Raw genomic sequence first — 18,273 nt, forward strand, 5'->3', positions numbered from 1 at the left:
ACACATACACACACACACACTCTCTCTGTCTCTCTCTCTCTTTCTCTCTCTGGTTGTCTCCCTGCGCCAGTGATAATTGACATACAGTATTGGGGCCCCCTCTAGTGGACATGAAGGATTGTTGCATGAAATGGAAACTGCATTAGAGTTTTTTCCAATTATTTTCACCCTTGGTTAATACCATGCCCACTTTTTCCAAACTCTTCACACAATGGGCTTTACAGACACACACCTCAGCATATCAGTTAACCTTTGGTTCAAAATGCACTACAACCACCAAAACACTTCATACTTTACCCCATAAGTGACTCATGATGCCATAACGATAGCATATGCTCTCTCCCATTGAACTACATTATCACTCAATGTACAGTTAACTAAAAAACACAGAGAAATTGACAAAAACAATGAAACACAGTACAGTAAATTGACTGTAAAGGCCAGCAAAGTGTCATTGTCATTGCCGAACGTACAAACAATTGATGCCACAGTATGACGGCTCAGGTTTGGCTGAACCCTTTGGCCAGCCTCTCTCATGGAGAGGTCATGATTGACTACGTGATCAATGACTGTTGCCCTAATTTCATTAGAGTATCTTACACGAATGCCACGTCCCCTGACAGGGGCCCCTCTATCTCTACCACGGCCTCTTCCTTGTCCTCGCCCTAGTCCTTGTTGAGGTTGTTGGTGGCGGCCTCCTCAATCCATGCTTGGTTGACCCATGATTCGCTAAATGTGTGTAAGCAATGGAGAAAAACTGTAAGTGTTGGATTGCAAAAGAAAAACGTACGACACCTCATAAATATTGTAATATAAAATAAAATACACTAAATATGAAATTCAGCTATATGCCTCAAGAGGAGAATGTTGCAGTACTGTAAATATGTTGAAAACTTTCACACTAAATTTGGAGGACACCACGGATCAGCATTGGGGCTGCAGGACTCTTCTAGTGGTAGTCTCATGGGTTTCACTTACTTAATGGGAAAGAGAAGTGTCTGCACACTTTTTTGTGCTATAGTATACCACAGTATTGAAACAAGTGTGAAAAAGATTGGGGAAAAAACTGTCATAGCGTGGGGTGGTTTCTCATGACCACAGATGGAGGGTAAATATGAGTGGCCCACGAGGCAAACCTGAGTATCTGACGCAGCATCACGCTCACACACCCTCACACACTTCTTGTGTTCGGGAGTTTTGTGTGGATGATAACTAGCTATCTGTTGTCATGAAATCTGTGTGTCCTGAGGTTTCTCGTGACGGAGTGTAGATGTGTGCGCACTGAAAGGCTAACCTGAGTAGCAGTGTGATACAGCATCACGCTCAGACGCCCTAACGCGCTTATTTACTGTTGAATCATTTATGTCACCTGGCCAAGCAGTTGCCCTTTTAAGCAACACTCTCCTCAGTATAGGCTTCAGAGGGTAAAAATAGACCCCCAAGGCTGAACACACTCCCCTCGGTATAGCCTGCAGAGAGGGACAAATACACCCAAGGCTGAAAAAAGCCAAGACACAAACAGCACTGTGTGTCCTTGTGCTATTTCCAGACATACAGTGCTTTTGTGCCATTTTGTGCTTGTGTGTGTAAGTCTGTGTCTGTCTGTGTGTGTGTGTGTGTATGTTATGTGTACACAGGTGCTGTGAGGTTGAGTGCTTCAGTGGTAAGATCCTGGCAGCACTGGGAGGCTCAGATGTCTCTGGCAATCACACACACTTCTTCAGTGTGGTTATATGATTGAATGTTCTCATCACTTTAGCCTTAGTGGTCACTTAGGATTGTACTTTGTGTCTGTGATTTTGTGGGGGGGGGGAATATTTGTGTATGTGTGTGTGTGGGGGGGGGGGGGGGTATTGTTGTGTGTGTGTGTGTGGGGAGGTTTTTTTTCTGTATGTGGTTGTCTGCATGTGTTATGGCTGGTGTATGTGTATGATTCATGTGTATGACTGCGTATGGTGTTGTATGTATGAAAATGTTTGTGTGTGTGTATGTTTGTGTAAATCCATATATATGTACTTGGGTACATTAGGTACACTAGGTGTAAATGTATTATGTGTGTGTATGTGTGTATGTTTGCAGGACCTGGAGGGCGTCTCTCTGTACACCCTGTCTCCCAGCGCTCTCTCTCCAAGAAGCCCCTGCTCCCCCACTCTCACCCCATTGGCCACCCAGCACTACCTGCAGCTGCTACAGCAACAGTTGCTACAGCAACAGCAGCAAACACAGGTGACCGTCGCACAGGTGAGACCTGCAGAGACAGCACCCACGCTCACACTAAACATACACACACACACACACACACACACACACGTTTACACAATCACGCACACATATACACACATACACTCACACAAATGGACGCACACACACACACACACACATATTTACTCACACACATATGAGCACACATTTATCCTTTCACTCGCTCTAAACTCAAGTCCGGCCTCGTCAGGAGAGGATGCAGCCCTGATGCCTACCTGCACACAGGTGCACAAGCCCCGCCTCCTGACACACCTGCCAACAAAGAGCAGAAGGCCTGACGAGCCAGGAACAGCCCTACTCATAAGACAGGAACAGGAACACTCATAAGACAGGAACAGGAACACTCATAAGACAGGAACACTCAGTGTAGGCCCAGAGATGACAGATGCTTGCAGACCACCACTCTATTACATCATCTCTGTTTTCTCTCTTTATCTCTCACCCTCCTTTTCTTTCTCTCTGTGCTTCTCTCTCCCTCTCACTCCATCTCTCTCCTTCCCACCTTCTCTCTCTCTTTGTCTCTATCACACACATACTCCATCTCTTTCTCTCTGTCCTTCCCTGTTTCTCTCAAACGCACTCTCTCTCCTTCAATGCATCTCTGTCTCTCTCTCTCTCTCTCTCTCTCTTACAATGCATCTCTGTCTCTCTCTCTCTTTTCACATTTTCACGTTTTCCCATTTTCCCATTTCTCCCTCTCATTCAACCTTCACTTCTCATAAGAGAGTGAGAGAAAGAGACAGATAGAGTAAGAGACAGAGAGAGAGAGGGACAGAGAGAGAGACAAAGAGACTCCTCCAGCAAGATGGTTTTCCCATGCCATCACACACACACACACACACAGCTGGGGAACCTCTGTGCTTTAATTGGATTTTCCTCACAAATCTCATGGCTCCACAGGAACCAATCAATCAGGTTAGAGCAGGATGGCAGCTGAGTCTAAAGCGGGTCAGAGCCGGAACCGAGCCGGATCAGGGCCGGTTCAGGGCCGGCATGACAGAGAAGGGAAACTAAGATTTATGAAGCCATCACAGTGTTAAAACAAGGTCAATACAACACACACACACACACACACACACGACCAGCGCACAACGGGGTCAATACAGCACACACACACACACACACACGCGCGCGCGCACGCGCACACACACACACACACACACACACACGACCAGCACACAGCGGGGTCAATACAGTGCACACACACACAGGCCCAACTCTCAAAGAGAGGGGTCAACACAACACACCCACAGGCCAATCACAGGAGGAGGAGGAGGAGGAGGATAGTAGCAATGTGCAGCTTGTATGAGTGTGTGAGTATCACTGAGTGATTTGGGTTTTAATAGAAATTACTGTGAGTACGTGTGTGTGTGTGTGTGTGTGTGTGTGTGTGTGTGTGTGTGTGTCAGAGTAAGCCTTTGTGGGGACCTGTTTGCTCTTTTAGGGTCCGAGCAGTGAGTGTGTGTGCTCCCTCTTGAGTTACGGGTCTTGACCTTCAGGTATAAGTGTTCTGAAGTGTGTGTGTGTGTGTGTGTGTGTGTGTGTGTGTGTGTGTGTGTGTGTGTGATTGTGTGTCTGTGAGTGTGCGCCTGTGGTTGTCTTACAAACTATGGGACGAGTGCAGAGATTAGGGATAAGGTATTTGCCAGGATGTGTGCTTCTGAGACTGTTTGTGTATTTCACAGTGTGTGTGTGCGCGTGCTGTATTGACCCTGCTGTGTGTGTGTGTGTGTGTGTGTGTGTGTGTATTGACCCTGCTGTGTGCTGGTTGTGTGCCTTCTACAGGTGCAGCTCCTGAAGGACCAGCTGTCCGCCGAGACCACGGCCCGCATAGAGACCCAGGCCCGAGTTCACCAGCTGCTCCTGCAGAACCGAGACCTGCTCCAGCACGTAGCACTGCTGGTCAAACACATCGCACAGCTAGAGGGGAAAGCCATCAATGGGGGCACTCACAGTAAGAGACATACACACACACACACACACACACACACACACACACACACACACACCAGAATACAAATACACCACGACACACACACACACACACACACACACACACACACACACACACACACACACACACACACACACACACACACAGTTAGAGACAGCTCACTCACAGGCAACACAAATACACCACTGCACATATAAACACACAAACACACATGACTGTGTGGTGTTGTATGTATGGAAATGTATGGTGGGTGTGTGTGTATATATGTACTTGTGTAGGTGTCCCTCGTTGTCAAGTGCTGTAGATTGGGTTGCTTATAGAGCGCATGGACAATAATCAGTTGGGCCACCCCAAAACTATCATTAACTCTGTGTGTGTGTGTGTGTGTGTGTGTGTGTCCATTGTAGCTGAGGACTCGCCGTGGCACCCCCCATCCTCTCGCTCGCTCTCCCTGAACCTGAAGAATCACTACAGCTCCTCCCAGGACCAGCCCATAACCTCCACCCCCGCAGGGGGAGCCAGGTCCACCCCCACGCCTTTCTCACAAGTGGACGGTGCCGAGTCCTACCTCAGCCTGCTCAACCTGGGCGGGACCAATGGCGTCGCAGCCAATGGGAAAGCAGAGAGGACAGGAAGCAGGAACGGATCAGACACACCCCATGAAGAGACTGGCCAGCTCGTGAGCAGGAACTCAGCGTCACTGGATGAACAGTAAGAGCATTTTTATGTTCAGCTTCCTGCCTCAGCTAGCTGCTTTCAGTTCACTAGTAATGTTCTCGCATTACGCCATATCTCCATCTTAATTAGGCTGAAGGAGTCAAACTTACCTGGCTAAAGTCTATCAGTGTCACACTTCAGGATCTTATGTTTATAAACACGTCATTGAAGGTGTATAGTTAACTGGTAAACTAGTGAGCTATTGCACACGTAAGCTTATCATTGATGCTGTGTACCTGGCTACCTCAGACAAATCAACCCGGAATCAACCAGGTCATGTCTCCAGCGAAGGGTTACCCAGAATGCACCGGTGTATTGACATTTCTGATTTATGTTCTGATTTATTACATTTCTATTTTTGAGTTTGAACCCTCTTTTCAACCATGCTGTCTTGTGTGTGTGTGTGTGTGTGTGTGTGTGTGTGTGTGTGAGAGAGAGAGAGAGAGAGAGACAGAAATTCTGTGTTTGTATGTGCAATGTGTGCGTTAATCTGGGAACGTTTGTCTATGACTCCCTATTCGCTTTGTTAGGAGGATGAGCTGCTGTTAGTCGGCCCTGCATCACACACACACACACACACACACACACACACACACACACAGACACACACACACACACACACACACACACACAGACACACACACACACACACACACACACTCACTCACTCACTATGAGCCCTATGTAATTGGCACATTTCACATTCTCCTCTCCTCCGACCTCATTGAGTCCTGCCTTTGACCTGATGACTTGTCACAGACTTCATTGTCACGGTGACCCAGCAGGGTGCCAGTATCCCATGGCGACCACTCTTATCACTAGCCCACAGGTCAGCTGGGTCCGGGCCAGCCAATCAGAAGCCTGTGTCTGTCTCCCCCCAAAAAACAGCCAATCATGTCACAGTGTCCCAGCACTATGTGGTGTGTGTGTTGCTTTCTGTTGCTGTTTGCCTTCCTGTGACTTTGTGTATGCCATGAGTGTGTGTGTGAGTGTGAGTGTGTGAGAAAAGAAAATCAGTATAAAAGTGTGCTGGGGGATTTCTGGGCTTGTTTTTGGTGAGAGTGAGAATGTGAGGGTATGGATAGTGTGTGTGTGTGTGTGTGTGTGTGTGTGTGTGTGTGTGTGTGTGTGTGTGTGTGTGTGTGTGTGTGTGTGTGTGTGTGTGTGTGTGTGTGTGTGTGTGTGTGTGTGTGTGTGTGTGTGTGTGTGTGTGTGTGTGTGTGTGTGTGTGTGTGTGTGTGTGTGTGTGTGTTAGAAGACTTTTTCAGACACCTTGATGAAGGAGTGGTGTATAGTGAATTGGGATGCTCCTGATGGTGTGTGTTTGTGTGTGTATGTAGCCAGGAAGTGCTGCATGGTTGATTAGCCTGCTTAAGATGTAAATTAGATTAATCTCCTGCTCATCCCAGCTCCTGTATCATAGGGACCTGTGTGTGTGTGTGTGTGTGTGTGTGTGTGTGTGTGTGAGTGTGTGGCCTACTCTTATTCTTTCTCTGTTTCTCTCTGCTCTGATGCAGGTGTGAGGAACCCCCTCTCCTCATCATCCTCTTCCTCCTCTAACCCCCCCTCTCTCTTTCTGATTCTCTCCATTCTCCTCTCCAGTCTCTATTCTATTCCTTCTTCTCCTCCATTCCCCCTCATTGTGTTTTATTCCTCCTTTTCCTTTCCTCTCCATTCTTTTCTTTCTTCCGTATTTCCTTTTCTTCTGCGCTCTCCTTCATTTGCTCTTCTCCCTCCCTGCCCCTCTTCTTCTCTGTCTTCTTCCTCTCCTCCTCTTCATCATCTTTCTTTTCTCCTCCTCCCCATCTCTTTCTTCCTCCTCCTTTTCTACTTCTTCTTTCCTCCTCTCATCCATTCTCCTTCCTCCTCTCCATCATCCCTCTATTCTCCTCTCTCTGACAGTCCTGTGTGAGTATAACCAGCATGCCCAGAGTCTGTCCTTTCACACTGCACGCTCACTGCACGTGTGTGCGTGTATGTGTGTTTGTGTAGTTCTATATTGGTGCACTTTGCCTGTTTATGAGGCTGTTTATATGTTCTCATGTGGGTGCAACTGTGTGTGTGTGTGTGTGTGTGTGTGTGTGTGTGTGTGTGTGTGTGTTCTACGCTGTACACATCGTCACATAACACGAAGAGCCCACTGGGAAGCTAGTTACTACTGGCCCTATGTGTGTGTCTGTCTGTATCTGTGTCTCAGAAGTGCTGACTCAGCTCACACAGCAATAACAGAGACAGAGAGGGAACGAGAGAGGGAGAGAGAGAAAATGAGAGAGAGGGAGGGATGGAGTGAATGAACAGGAGATGAGGAGGAACAGCACCATGCATAAACCATCACCAACTGATCCCTCTGTCCCTCTTTCTCTCTCTCTTTCTCTTCCCCTCCTATTCTCTCTCTGTCTCTCTACAACATTCATTCTGTCTTTTTTTCTGTGTGTGTGAGGTAAGGGGGGGGGGTGCTTCTTGGCATGTGCTGTGTGTGGAACTGGTGGCGTGTGTGTGTGAGAGAGAGAGAGAGAGCCTGTGTGTGCTTCATGTTGAGTTGCTGTTGCAGTTGCAGTTATTTGTATTACCTGAACAGAAGGCTATTGATGAGAGCGGGGAAACCCTCTAGACAGCTCCCCTGATATGAGCCTGTGTGTGTGTGTGTGTGTGTGTGTCCAGACATCTCTCCCCAGAGGGAATATGTGTGTGTGATTGAAAGAGATAATAGATTCTGTGATCTGTGAATGCTACTTATAGCTTTAGTAATCTGCTGAGGAGTTCATGCATGTCTTCATTACTCATCTCCTTTCATGTTCTCTCTCTCTCTCTCTCTCTCTCTCTCTCTCTCTCTCTCTCTCTCACTTTCACTTCTGCAGCTTGAAGCAAATCATTCCCAAGTTGGACCCTCCCCCTCCAGCTATCAACCGAAAGCGCTCAATCAGGACGCTCTCTCCTGGCTCAGAGGCGGGGCCTAAACCCTCATCCACGCCCATGTCCACGCCCACCGTGTCTAATGGGAGTGGCTTCCGAACCCTGTGCGCTAGCACCTCCTTCCCAGACTTCACGCCCTGCTCCGGCGACTTCTACTCGCTAAGCAACGGCAGTGCCGAGAGCACCAGTGAGGATTCGGGGGTGCGCTCCGAGGACAAGTCCCTGGTGTCACCGCCGCCACCATCGCTGCCCGGAGAGGACCCGTTTGAGGACCGCGGCTCCACCTTCATGTCTGCATCCAGCACGTGCAGCAGCCTCCCCGAGGACCGGCCTCCCGTTGCCTTTGCCGCGGACGCCGTAACCGTGACGCCGCCCCGCCCAGCCACGCCCCACAGCTACGGCCACACCCTGCCCTTCTCCTCACCGCTCAATGACACCTGCCTGCACATCAGCCTGAGCGAGGACGAGCTGCTGGAGACCACCGCCTGAGGAGGCCCGAGGAGGCCTGAGGAAGCCTAACCACAGCTTACCTCGCTGGGCTGACGGAACCACTCCAGCCTCAGGCTTCACCCGAGGCCTCCAGGATCTTCCACATCTTTTCTTTATTTCTCTCTTTATTTTCCTCTCTGAAGTTGCTGTGGTTCAGAGTCGTTTCAAGTGCTTCCAGGTCTAGAAGGGAAGCCCTGGGATGTGGTTTCTCTGGATGAACCAGTATACCAGGGTCTAGAGATTTATGTGGTTTCTCCTGAGAGCGTGTCTGACCAGGGACCTTTCGGAGCCAGACACAGCCTCCGTGGGGATGGCAATGAGACGTATATTTTTATATTACAAAAACAGTTCACAGAAATCAATGGAGAGAACTGTATATGAAATAAGTCTGATTGCTGTTTATGGAATAAGTCTGATTGACTGAATAGATGATGTATTTTTGTATAGAAAAGATGGAGTATTAGATTTGATCTTCTAGCTGCTGTTAAGTGTGTTTAGTGTGTAGGGAGGTACTGCATCATCAATACTAGTGAACACACACACACACACACTGTGATTTTAAGTAGTGGCAGGGAAAGCACACACACACTTTTTTTACACTGCAGTAGTCAGCAAATAAGTATCCATGAGAAATAGTATAGTTAGTTTTATTTTTTTGATTTGTTTATGTTATTTGCTGTTGTTTACATGTGTGCAAGAGCGTTCTGTAAGTAATGTTGGGTTGTTGATGGATTGCGACGGGTACAACGAGAGGTGCTGTTTACACGCCTCCCCAGGAAAGGACGATAAGAAGACGAGAGGAACAAGCAAGTTGGAGATAAACGGGCAACAGAAAGTTGAAAGGCAACAGTGGTGTGTGTATGTGTGTGTTTGTGTGTGTGTGAGAATGAGAGAGGAGGGGAGTTGATTGCGGGTTTGCAAAATGTATTGAGCCAAACTAAATTCATCAGTCTCAAAAAACGGAGGCAGGTTTTACTCATATTGTAGAGATAACAGCAGTACAGGAACCTTCAGTGATTAAAGAAATTGAAACATTTTTCAGTGCACAAACACACACACCCACAAATACTGTGAGTATAACTGTGAACAAGATGAAAAAAGGAACAATCAGCTCTCCTGCAAACCGTTGGAATATTTTTTTTAAGTAAGAGGAGAATTGACCACACACACACACACACACACAGACGTATTTCCATACTCTGAAAGACAGGTTTTAGATTCAGTCAGACTGGATGGCCTGTAATTTCCCTGTGATTTCCATACTGTCAGGGTCAGTTAAGGTGTGATTGCTATCACTCCATACTGGACGAAATAGCCTTGATTGGACAGAAAGAGAGAGATAATAGAGTGAAAGAGATAGAGCTTTTGTGATTGTGTGTGTGTATGTGTGAGTGAGAGAGAGGGAGAGAACTCTGTGTGTGTGTATGTGTGTGTGAGAGACAGACAGAGAGAGGTGTTTCATGTCCTGCAGATCAGCGATTTCCGTTCAGCATGAGTTCTCATTTCCAGTCCAACACTCTTGGAGAGTTTACTGTGTCCCCTGCTGATGACATCATTTATTCCCATGATTCATTGCTCCAGATTTCCATCCAATAGCATGGCATTTCATAGGAAACAGGCAAATCCAATCAATCAAATCATATCTTAGCTTTTAGTAAAGTCAAGGAGCTGAAATTTGAGGGAAGCAAAGATCTTTGTCAGAATTACCACACATGTCCTCTGCAATAAGACACGCTCACACAGACAGATAATCAGTCACACACACACACGCACACCAAAGGAGAGGGGGATTTTAGGATTCACAGTGGAAGGGTAATGATTAGAGAGTACACAAGCATGGTGAACAAACCAAAGAGAGGCAGGTTTAAAATGGATGGATTATAGGAAGAGAGAAAGAGAAGGAGAAGTGTGACTTCTCCTAAGGAGGGAAATCTTCTGTTTTTAGGCAGTGGGTGTGCCCTGTGAAGCAGTCAACCATAAACAACCACAAAACCACATGGCAATAAACAAATAAATAAACAAGACATTAGTGATGGACTGGTGGCCTCTACGTGTCTTTATTTATATACTGGTGGTCTTAATGAGTCTTTATTAAAATACTGTTGGCCTCTAAGAGTCTTTATTTAAATTCTGGTGGTCTCAGGTCACACTGCCTGGTAAAAGTGACCCAATTCTGAGGTTTTTCCCACATGTGGCACAGATTGGATATGTATTATGAACCTGTAAACAGGAAAAAAAAAACACAGTGAATCAGATATTCTCGGATCCGTTTCAGGCCTCATTAATATGTGGAAATAAATCTGATGTTAATCAGATATCTGCCAATGCGACTGTCATCTAAACGGACAGATAGGATATTTTCTGTCATTACAACTCACACGCCATTGAAAATGCAATCAACTTTTAATACTTTAAAACTTATAATACTTTTCCACATTTGAATGATATATAGCTTTACTTTCACATGCAGTAAGGGCTCTCCCTTTCTTCTCTGCCTTAAAAAAGGGCCAATATATCGCTGACCTCTGAAGATTCTCTGGAAAGCAATAGATTGCATTATAATTTTGTTTGTGTCCATTGCAGTGCCGGCTGGTTGTTTGTTTAATTTTGTTTTGGTAACCAAACCTTTTTGTACACATTATTTAGGTCACTTTTAAGTGTAGATGTAAACGGGGCAAAAAAATCCTACAGGAAAAAAATTGGAACTGGGCATGAAGACCTGCAGTGTAAACACACCCTAAGAGACTTGAATTAAATGCTGGTGGCCTGAACTGTCTGGAGTGGTTTCGTCTAGAGTCTAGACACTCAGGGGCACTGTGTACCTTTTGTTATCATGAAAAGTGATGTTGCTCGTGTGTGTGTTTGTGTGTAATGCATGTGTGTGTGTGTTTTGATTTGATGGGTTCAAGATTAGTAGCAAAAATGTTTTGGAGAATGAAGCAATCAATTATATGAATTTAGTTGAGTGGTGGGTAGAGTGTGTGTGTGTGTGTGTGTGTGTGTGTGTGTGTGTGTGAGTGAATGTCTTTATTCAAATTCTGCCTTGACGTTCTGAGGCACTGGGTAGAAGTTTGTTTTTGCTGGAAGAGTGTGTGTCTTGTGTCTAAGGGTGTGGGTGTGGGCATGTATTCAGGGTTACTGTGTGTGTTCAGTATCATCAGCATGTACGATCCTCCAGTTTGTGGATTATATTTTAATAAGTTCTCAAGACATGGAAACCTGTGAGAAAGACACCGTCGCAGCCTTAAAAACACTGGTTGATGGAGGATACAAAGTGTCCCGGAAATATTGGCAGTAAGCAGAATCCCATGTAATGCATCTTGGCAGGTTAATCTCGCAAGGGCAGAGGAGTAGTAATCTACCTTGTGGATGTTCTAGTCATAACTATGACAACAGGACTCATGCAGGGTTTAGCGTTGTGTAAATGTTGAATCCAGGAGAGTTTGTGACAGTACTGTGTGTTCCCTGTAAGCAGTCATACTCAGGCCAGTTTGCCGAACTGAAAGCGCTCACTGAGGCTTGTAAATTGGCCGAAGGCCAGGCAGCTACAATTCACACTGACAGTGCGTACAGCCACAATGTGTCATGTGCATGGGGCCCAGTGGAAACAACGTGGGTCTAGGTGTATTGGTTCTCCAATACAACACCAAGAAGACCAAAGTGCCAAAGACAGGTATTTAGATGGGGGGCAGAAAATATATTCCCACAAATGTGCTTCTAGACTGTCCACAGGATACTCCACTGGCAGACTTATGGTGGGCGTGTGGAAAAGGGTTGGGGTTAAGGAACACACTACCTAAAAACTGGAAAGGTAGATGTGCAAGAGTTGCTATGATGCAGCGAACTACCATTGTAACTTTGGATGATGAAAGAGCTGCAGTTAATGATGATAGTGAAGAACCTCTGTCTAGACACAAGAGGGCAGCAGAGACCAGCAAAAAAGGAAAGGCTTTTTTAATATGGGGGCTATTTGAATGCAATTGGGCAGCCTAGGGGAATACCAGAGGAATACAAAGCGCGTAGAGATAATCATTGCACACTATTTTGGTCGGTCCCATTACAGCCATGAAAAGTGGGTAAGGTTAGCTTGGTGGGAATAAGCATTTTTTCGTACAGACATGTACTAACCCCACTGAAACAAATGCATGCTGGGCTGCGTAGAACTGTGCAAAAATATAATCTTTTCAGAATTCATTTATTTTATTTTTGAAAAACCTTACACATTGCATCTTTCACAAACCAGAGTCTTCAAAAGGACATAGGAAAGCCAGCCGACCGATTCATTTGCAAGTGCAGAGCACAACTGAGGGAGGTCATATAGACCTCAATGCTGGCTTGTGGACATTATCAAACAACGTAAATGCTACATACAGCGCCTCTAACATAGATGAATGTAATGCACCCGCCATGTTTGGGGAATAAAGCAAAGAAAACGAATGTCATACTCTTATTAAGCGTAACAACAAACACAAAAGTATATACAAGGGTCCCATGCAGTTTAATGAGTAGAATCTAATCTTGCATTAATAAGCTTAGTATTCAGCTGGAGTGGGTGATTCACTGTATACATATCCAAAACCTTCAATATCCAAAACAAATCTTTCCACCTAAAAACTCCACCATCAGCCATAAGTCTTGTGTTTCTCGAAATTTACGGCAGAGATGCTGCTCAGTGAGATGTGGGAATTAAATAAATGGCACATGGTATAAATGAGATCATGACTTCTTCCTTGGTGTATCTCTTGGTATGAGTACAGAGGAATAAAACATAAAATGTACATTTTATTGTAAAATGTAGCCTATATGTATTAACATATATTCCTCTGTTAAACCCACTTATATATTAGACATTCCTCATAAGCACATGCATAAGTAACTACCAACATTAGATATCTGGTGGTGAAATGTACTTAAATCATACCTTTTGAATATTTTCTCCAGATGTTTCATGCATATTTTTCCTAAACTCCTCCTTTATCTTCTGTCTTGCAGCTTTCATGAGACAAAAACCATTAAATATAATTACACAATAATCAGACAACCATAGGGGGAAATCAGTTACTTTTAACACATGCTGCATAGGCTAACTACCCTTATGGTCAATGTCAATGTCCGGTGACACAGAAAGAGACAGTACCGTTATCGATCTGTACATGTGATTTCTGACACAAAAATCACTGTAGTCCACAGATCATGCCTGAGTGGTATGGTTAGCTCTGGTAAACGACAGCCAACATCAGCTTGAACAAACCTGCTGGTCTCTGAAGCGTTGTCTGCTCTAAACGATTGACTCCATTAATAAATGACAAAACAATAGATGTACCAACCAAGCATGTCACCCGAATGTACAACAAGGCAATGTGTTGAGTGCATAAGAGAAAAAGGGCACAACATGCGATAGCTCGCAACTTTCAAACGTGACTCCATTTTGACTTTTAACTGATGTCTTTCCGCTACGTCAGCGAGGAAAAGACCTTTAGTCATAAGACCCTCCCCCTGAAGTTGAAATATTTAAAATAAGCATAGAGAACATTCTTTACTTTTAATTAAAGTATTTAATATCTAATTTATATTCATATTTACTACAGAATTATTTGGTTTATATAGCCTAACAAAGCGCAAAATAAATGTTTCGAGAAATATGATTGACACTGTGGCAAGCAAGTAGCTGTTCAGGCTTTCTTTTCTTTCGCCAATAGAATTTGTTTTGGGGGAGTATATAACCGTGTGTGCCTCTTGTCAGTTAGCGCCGATTTAGGAAAGGAAAGGCTGGAGGAATGGCTCAACGCTCAAGGCGCAAAATCCGGAGGCGACACTATTTTTGCTTTCCATAGCTGCCAAATTAGCTTGCTAATATTGCCATGCCATTTCAAAAAGCTTTACACCAGCCCGCACCAGCTGCACAACACCAAATAGCGATGCATAGAAATCAAATGAAATTATTCCTGGAACTTAGGTTACAATTGTGCATGTGTGATGTGGCTGAACGATAGTGTTAATCTCGTCGGACCATAGCCAATGCCCGATGCATTCATTTCTATACAAATGTGCGTTGCATAGCCATGGATTTTCTCTCCTCGCTGCAGTGCCTTCCACGACGTTGCCCCTCAGGCTCCCACTCACTTTCTGGTAGTCCCGAGGAAACCCATAGCCCATATCTCTAAAGCAGAGGAAAGTGATGCACGTCGTAGCCTATCTATATGCAGAGATGGGCAAAAATATATCAAAATGTATTTTGATACAAAATACAAAATACCCCTCAAATAAATGTATCAAAATAAAATACAAAATACTGGTGCCAGAAAATGTAACAAAGTACAATACATGTATTTTGTATTTAAAATATAGGAAATACTTTTTCTGGATTTTCCGTTTTTTCACAGTTTGGTATAGCAGAGCATTCAGGTTTGGGCTATATAATGTACACAAAGCTCTGGGGAACCCCACAAATAGGAAAAACAGTCACAGAATATCAGTGTAACTAAGCAAAGCTATTAAAAGACAACAACTTGATTGATTATGTATATATATATATATATATATTTGCAGGCAGCAGCTGTGTGACTCATGTTTTCACAAAACAGGGATCTCAATGCAATCTCTATGGCTTCCGGGAGGGCTCGTCCCACCATGCTTTTGTCATACGTAATTGTGTATAAGGACGTCATACGGCTTTGATCAAGTCACAGGCCGTGTCTATTACCGCAGACTTGCACACTTCAAACACTGACTTTCAGTGCTTAGGGCGTTCACACTGACAGAACCAGCAGAATTCAGGGCACTGAAAGTACCTGGATGGCGCACTGCAAACGGTCAAAAAATGCAGTGTGAAATAATGGACATTACTCACTCTAAACGGGCGCCATCTCGGCTACGTAGCGGAAGAGGAGGAGCCCTGTCGGAAGCTTTTCAGTTTGGAAAGTTGGCTGACTGACGCTTCGCAAATCACTTCAACCATTATTGCTGGTGTTATCTGATAGTACAGTGTCTATTTCTCTGTAACTTTTTAAAAATCTAAGCGAGAAAACGCTAAAAGATGTACATTTGTATACAAAACATGGCTGTCAGCAGAGTTTTGGTCCGCCATCTTTGTTTTTCGCCAAATTTCCAATTGGCCAGAGCACAGATTTACGGGTTAAAGGCTCCCACATTTGTGTCTCTCAGTGTTCCATTTCAGACAACACTAATCAGCGACAGAACAAACTACATATGTAAGTGCACTGTATTGCAGTGCACTGTATTGCAGAGTACTTTGTAAAGTGTGCCGTAATAGCCACAGCCACATTCTGTCAAGATGGCTAAAGTTCGGTGCAACAACTCGATTCTCTCTTTGAAAGAACCTCCTTTAAGTCGGCGTAATAATGAAGATAAATTGACAAGGATCAAGACAGCTATCTAAGTTTTCGAACACAGCCCTGTTTTGTGAAAAAAATGGATTTAACATGAGAGTCAATGAGAGAGATCTGGGCGATTTCCATTTCGCCCCAAAAAGGGGCGGGGTCATTTGAAGCACCACTTTTGCCTGACTGTTGCCTGATTCGACAATGACATTCAAAGGCAGATCAGATGGTCTAGTGGTAGAATCTGACAGAAAAAAAATCTCCTTCTGCCTTAACAATGGAGAAAGTATTTTGAGTATTTTAAATACAAAATTACTCTAGTATTTTGATACAAATTACGTTAGATTTTTTATCGGCCCTATCAAATACAAATTACAAAATACTCAAAGCAGTTGAAATATGTATTTCAAATACAAGTAATTGAAATACTGCCCATCTCTGTCTATATGTTACTCAAAGCGAACACTATGACGAAAAACAAGTGTGTTTATGTGTTCATTCATATTAAAGGACTGTAAAACCGCCTCAGTGGTATGAAGATATGAATCTTGACATCACAACTAATTTGACTTTACTGCGATTAAACTCTGGTAGTGCTGTTGAGGGGGGTGCATTACAAAATAACGTCTCGGGAAAAACGACGGCAATTTTATAACTGGTCCGAAACACACCCAGCCAGTGCTGAGAAAAGCGGTACCGTACAACAGATGGTGCTGTTGACTTTTTTTCAGTCAAAGGCAGAGCAGACGTACTGATGTGTCCTATACAGATGGTTCAAAACAATCCACATAGAGTGTACTTATAGGACACCAAGGTGATTCAAAATAGGTTTTACTCAGGAACTGTCTCTTGTCTGGACATCAAAAATAAGAAATAGGCTAATAATGCAGGCCATAGGCATACGTTTTGTGTGTGTGTGTGTGTGTGTGTGTGTGTGTGTGTGTGTGTGTGTGTGTGTGTGTGTGTGTGTGTACTTTCATCAGTCCTACTTGTGATCATTTTAGCTGCTGGGTCACATGATGATCATGGCCAAGAAGTGTGCTGATCAGTTGGGGCTGGCCAAAGGATACCGTCTGGTGCTGAACGAGGGGCCGGACGGCGGTATATCTGTCTTCCACATCCACGTCATGGGTGGCCGCCAGATGGGCTGGCCCCAAGGCTAAGCTGAGCCGCTGGGGACACCACTGCCCTTGTCTCATCTATCAGTGATTCGCCGCACAAGTCCAGTATCAGTAGCCTATTCACGTCAGATGTGTTTGTTTGTGTGTCACTTCATCATGTCTGACTTATTTTCAAACAACTGCGACAAATAATAGCACTGAATATCAAACCAACTGACCATGTCAGTCAACATTGTGTCAATCAACAGTGCACTTTTCCATTGTCTTATGCACTGTTGGTACTGTCATGGCAAAAGGTGTCCGGGTGCCAAAAGGGGTCCGGGTGATGTAATATTGGCTTTCGAACGACTCTTGAGTGACAGTTGCTATACCAACGCTAGCATTGCGTCACCTGGACACTTTTTTGGAAGTGACAGACTTGCGCTGCATTAAATACCTCAATAACGCAATTAACCCCAGAGCATCTCCCATTATACTTCTCTACCTGAGACCAGCTTTCCTGTATTTGACCTGCCATAAACCAAGCAAAACAACCATGTGCTTGATGTTTGACTGTGTTAGGAAAGTTGTTGACTCGCTAGTTTGTTATAGTATCAAAGTAATCAAATTTCAGGTTCGCGCTAGCATCTTGTTAGCGATTAGCAATGCCTTTGTTGTGTTGCTCTAAGAAAGTCCTTAATGTGTTGTGATTATTAGACATATCTGACGGCACCCACAATTACATTTTCACAAAACAGGGAATTGTTTGCATCACCTTTAACTGTAGAGCACAACGGAGTAATTGCTAATCGCTAATGAGATGCTAGCGGCGAAACCTGTTGAAATTTGCTACAGGATACCTGCAAGGCAGGTGTAGCTAAAACTACAGCTTAGTCTCTTAATATTGTGCCTAAAAGGACACTATGTAACCCGGACACTTTTTGGCTATCAGTCAGATAGTCTCAAGAGTTGTTCAAAAGCCATCAGCTGCTTTTTAGTCGCTTAATATTGGCTGCCAGTCTCCTGTAAGTAAGCACGTAGGTTTAGCCACTAGCATCTCGTTAGCGATTAGCAATTCCCCCGTTGTGCAACAATCTTAAGCGACTAAAAAGTAGCTGATGTCTTTCGAACGACTCTTGAGACTCACTGACTGATAGCCAAAAGGCGTCTGGGTTACGTAGTGTCCGTTTAGGCACAATATTAAGCGATTAAAAAGTAGCTGATGGCTTTCGAACGACTCTTGAGACTCACTGACTGATAGCCAAAAGCGGTTCAGGTTACATACTGTCCGGGTTACGTAATGCTAGCGTTGGTATAGCAACTGTCACTCAAGAGTCGTTCAAAAGCCATTATGACGTCGCCCGGACACCTTTTACCATAACAGTACCAAAAGCAGGCTACATTGTGATCATGCAGAGTTGGTCTATTTTCTACCACAGAATGCATCACTAGACCCGCATATTTTCCCTGGCAGCAGTAAACTGTACTCCGCCAAGGA

General features: G+C 44.6%; 1 protein-coding gene and 1 long non-coding RNA gene across 2 annotated transcripts in view; one reads left to right on the forward strand and one right to left on the reverse strand.

The window, feature by feature from the left end:
* si:dkey-34e4.1 (carboxyl-terminal PDZ ligand of neuronal nitric oxide synthase protein) overlaps positions 1-10,372 on the forward strand; it is a 46,481-nt gene extending 36,109 nt beyond the window's left edge. The window contains exons 8-11 of the mRNA XM_031577829.1: positions 2,080-2,241; positions 4,048-4,216; positions 4,624-4,927; positions 7,792-10,372. Coding sequence (XP_031433689.1) covers positions 2,080-2,241; positions 4,048-4,216; positions 4,624-4,927; positions 7,792-8,335 — 1,179 coding nt within the window. The 3' untranslated portion in view covers positions 8,336-10,372. The remainder of the gene's footprint in view (positions 1-2,079; positions 2,242-4,047; positions 4,217-4,623; positions 4,928-7,791) is intronic.
* Position 10,373: 1 nt separating this feature from the next.
* Positions 10,374-13,775, reverse strand: LOC116222845. Its single transcript, XR_004164807.1, has 3 exons — positions 13,587-13,775; positions 13,257-13,327; positions 10,374-10,555 (listed from the first exon to the last, which is right to left on the reverse strand). It is a non-coding gene; the product is annotated as an uncharacterized LOC116222845 (long non-coding RNA).
* Positions 13,776-18,273: the final 4,498 nt, after the last annotated feature.

This window comes from Clupea harengus, chromosome 12 (genome assembly GCF_900700415.2).
Source record: "Clupea harengus chromosome 12, Ch_v2.0.2, whole genome shotgun sequence".
NCBI classification, from domain to species: Eukaryota; Metazoa; Chordata; class Actinopteri; order Clupeiformes; family Clupeidae; genus Clupea; species Clupea harengus.